Source organism: Papaver somniferum, chromosome 9 (assembly GCF_003573695.1).
Source record: "Papaver somniferum cultivar HN1 chromosome 9, ASM357369v1, whole genome shotgun sequence".
In the NCBI taxonomy this organism is placed as follows: Eukaryota; Viridiplantae; Streptophyta; class Magnoliopsida; order Ranunculales; family Papaveraceae; genus Papaver; species Papaver somniferum.
Window position 1 is genome coordinate 73,396,304 of NC_039366.1, and position 3,942 is coordinate 73,400,245.

General features: G+C 35.4%; 1 protein-coding gene across 1 annotated transcript; it reads left to right on the forward strand.

Moving 5' to 3' along the window:
* Positions 1–269: 269 nt before the first annotated feature.
* On the forward strand, positions 270–3,689 carry LOC113310101 (transcription factor bHLH130-like). The gene is made up of 6 exons (XM_026558667.1): positions 270–1,497; positions 2,075–2,358; positions 2,445–2,606; positions 2,763–2,828; positions 2,927–2,995; positions 3,084–3,689. The coding sequence occupies exons 1-6, from the start codon at positions 801–803 to the stop codon at positions 3,135–3,137; spliced, it is 1,332 nt and encodes a 443-aa protein (XP_026414452.1). The 5' UTR covers positions 270–800; the 3' UTR covers positions 3,138–3,689.
* Positions 3,690–3,942: the final 253 nt, after the last annotated feature.

Genomic DNA, 3,942 nt, shown 5'->3' on the forward strand with positions numbered 1-3,942 from the left:
CAAGCACAGAAATTAACAGGTTATTTCCTAGGTCATTTTGGCCATATCAATTATGACGTCTTCTTCATAGACAAACGTAGTGGTATTACAGTAATAAGAGGAGGAAACTAAGGATATTTATATAAAAGCTTGGTAGTGTTTGTGCGATTGCTGATTGGCCGGATTTCACAGACGGAGTAGGCTTTTTTTTCTATCCACCATAACCAACCAGATTTATACAACGGTCGTCAACTTTCTCTCTCTATTCTTATAAATTAATACACTAAAAATACTGTTCCTTGATTTCGGTGGTCTGTAGAGAAAATACAATAGAGAAAAGAGAGTAGAGACAAACAGAAAGGAAGAAAAAAGATTGGTGTTTTTGTTCTTCTGGTAAAATTATATCTCTTTGAAGCTGAGTTTTAGGAGAGACAGAGCTGATGATAACGTTTGGGGCTCAAAGATATTGTTGTTTTGATTGATTGATTGGGTATATATCTTGTTTTTGAAGAAGATAACAAGTGAATTTGAACTCTGTTTTAATGGTGGTGGAGAAAAAGGAGAGAGGAGGATAGAGGAATTTTTCTTTTTAAAGTTTTGGGAAAACTTAGAAATGAAGAAATAGTTTTTATGGGTTTTTGTTAAAAATGGGTTTTTGATCTAGAGAATTGTTCTGTTTTACTTTTAATGAAGCTTTTTGATAAGATTTTATTCGATTTGGGTTGAGAAAAGCTAAAGTTGAAGATCCCTAATCTTTCTTCTTTATCCTTTCAACTAGTTTCACATCAACTGAGAAGGTTTTAGTAGTACTAGCAGTAGTGATGTATAGTGGCTCACAGACTTCAGCTAAAGATATGAATCTTTTGTTTCCATCTTCTTCAACTTTTAAGAATTCATCAGAAGGAGGAGGGGGAGGAGATAATTTGCAGAGAAGCAGAGAAGCTTCCATGGATGTAAACCTTTTTCATCGCCGTCAACCAAATCATCAGCAAAACCAACAACAATTTAATTCTGGGTTAATGAGATATCGATCTGCTCCAAGTTCTTTACTTGAAAAACTCATCAATGGTGAAGATGAAGGAGGATGTGATAATTTCATACCCCCTCCAACTCATTCAAGTCCTTCAGAAGCAGAGAGTATATTTGCTAGATTCATGTCTATTGCTGGTAATGATTCTTCTGATCTAAGAGAAATTAATGAAAAATCAGCTGTTAATAACAGAAACACCCCTCAATTCATGGAACAAGAAACTATTGAAGAAAATAATGTGTTTCCTCCTACTTCTCAAATGATGTTTCAAAACCCTTCAATTCCTTCCTCACAACCCCAACAAAATTCTCTGCAGAGGCAAAATTCATTAAATCCCACTGAAAGTCCTTACAGAGGTGTTAATTCCGTGAACATAGATCAAAATTCTTCACCTCTGAAGATGGGCAGTGCTACTAATTCTACTTCAAATCTCATCAGACATAGTAGTTCTCCTGCTGGACTTTTCGCAAACTTAAACGTCGAAAACGGTACTGTTCTTCTCTTTTGATTTATAATTCTCTACAAATTTTGATTCCATAGTAGTGTTTCCAACTTCAATCAAGTTTTATCTTTTCAGGTGAAAATTGATGATAACTTTGAAGTTCTAGATATAGCAAATTTTTTGTTTATTTGGAAATCCATGCTTTTTCTTTACCATTTAAAGAATAGATCAAGTTGCTTGACTTCAATTTTTTTAACTCATCAAGTGGGTGGGTTGAAATCTTTTTCAGTTCTTCTCCTGTGATTCCTAATTAGTACTTAGTTGTCAATATTTTAAAGACTGCATGATTTAGAAAAGTTCAATAAAAACGTTTTTGAATTGAAGTCTGATTTTTTGGAAAGATCCTTCTTTTGGACTAAACTATATTACATAGTACTACTTACTTAGATCACCAAGTTGCTGAAATATCAATTAAATAGCCGACCAATAATTATTTCGTCTTCTATTAAATGGTCTTTGTAATCACAACATTAAAGGGGGAAAAGAGCTAGTGAAAGCATTTATTAAGTACAGCGATGTCTAAGTAACGATTTACTGAAAATTTTAGACTTAGCGATTAGCAGGTTACGCAGTAATGAGGGGAATGGGGACTGCGGGGAATAGCAGGCTGAAAAGTCAGATGAGTTTCCCATCAAGACCACCTACTTCATCAGGACTAATGTCTCAGATATCGGAAATTGAAAGTGAAGGTGGGAATAGCGGCGAAGAAGGAAGTTTGAGTAATGGTAATAATCGATTCATCCCTGGTTTCCCAGTTGCTTCGTGGGATGATGGACTTGAGAATTACACTGGTGTTAAAAGAGCTAGAGATATCAATAACAAAATGATGAATCCATCAGAAGCACAGGTGAAGCAATAATGGATTGCGTTTTTCGTTTGAACTAGCTTTTCTGTTTAATTTGTGAGTAATTATTCTTTTTATTTTTGAATCAGAGTGGAGAAGTCGGAAACCATACCACTGGCCTGACCCACCATTTTAGTTTGCCAAAAAATTCAGCAGAAATGGCAGCCATTTTACAATATCAAGACTCTGTACCTTGTAAGATTCGAGCTAAGCGTGGTTGTGCCACACACCCAAGAAGCATTGCAGAGAGGGTAATTCCTTTGTTTATGTCCTGGTGATAGGAATTTAAGTCTTAGCTATATCTTAACTAGCAATTACTCAATACTTTTCTATTTTTCGGTCCTTCCAAATGTAATTATGAACTCAGAGTTGAAATGTTTCTCACCGGGTTGGATGTTTTTGTTCAGGTAAGAAGAACCCGGATAAGTGAACGAATGAGAAAACTACAAGAGCTTGTGCCAAATATGGACAAGGTAAAATTTCAAAAGCATAATTTCACTTCTATGGCACACTAGTTTCTGTTCTTATATTTGCAGAGAACTAAGAATTGTAAATCTTGTTTTTGTGGCAGCAAACCAACACAGCAGACATGTTAGACTTAGCTGTTGAGTACATTAAGGATCTCCAAACACAAGTTAAGGTAAATTCCGTGTTACTCAAAAACCAAAATAAACCCTTGCAAGCAACTTATACTTCTTTCGCTTTACAATTTTGGCATAATTTTGCAGACACTCAACAATAATCAAGTGAACTGTACGTGTTCAAACAAGCAAAAGCTATAAACAAATTTCTTCAGAGTGACTTCCATTTGTACAGAAAATAAAGAAGAAGAAAAGGATGAGTGCGCCACGCAAATAATTCTCTAAATGAGAACTGTGGAATCGCTGATGGGTTCTTTCTTAATTATGTGGGGAAACAAGAAAAAGAAAGAAGGTGATAGCATGCGCCCATTATATATGATCCATACCCATGAACTTAGGTTATTAACAGGGCTTCTTCTCATTTATGCCGTTAATGGAAAAAAAATCAACTGTACAGTACATGTTCATGTTCATGCTCAAGTCTTACCTTAAGCCTAGTTGTCGCATGTATGTATTTCTTTCTTGTTTAAGTTCAGGATGTCTACAACTTATCTGATAGCAGAGGGAGAGATTAATAGGCTTGTGGTTGGATAGAGTTTGATCAGGTGATTCAATCCATTTATTTCGAAAATGATTGTCTCAGCTTCTTCCCTCCTTCTGTCCATGGTCATAATATATGATATGTATTGTATTAGTTGCTATACAAACATACGTTTGAAATATATGTTCATAAACCCATTATTAGTCTCTTAATCTTAGTCACCATTGTCGGATCAAGGTTATAAATTCTGCATTGTGAAAGATGAGTTCCGAACCTTTACCAAATTGCTTGCTTTTGAACTCCTAAACTGCTATCGAGAGGTTTTGCCATATTAAGAAAGAAGTGATTCCAGATTACTGTGCACATACACAGTATTAGAGCAACCACAGTCACGACCAAATTTGGGTACTAAACCCAAATTTGGTCCCAGAAAGTATCGCAGTGGTGAGGAGTAAACCCAAATTT

What these genes read in the sequence shown, in the direction of transcription:
- LOC113310101 (XM_026558667.1), top strand. Translation starts at nt 801, where the DNA reads ATGTATAGTGGCTCACAGACTTCAGCTAAAGATATGAATCTTTTGTTT. An exon ending in CAAGAAGCATTGCAGAGAGG is followed by an intron (nt 2,607 to 2,762) that starts GTAATTCCTTTG and finishes GTTTTTGTTCAG; the next exon opens with GTAAGAAGAACCCGGATAAG. An exon ending in TTGTGCCAAATATGGACAAG is followed by an intron (nt 2,829 to 2,926) that starts GTAAAATTTCAA and finishes TTTTTGTGGCAG; the next exon opens with CAAACCAACACAGCAGACAT.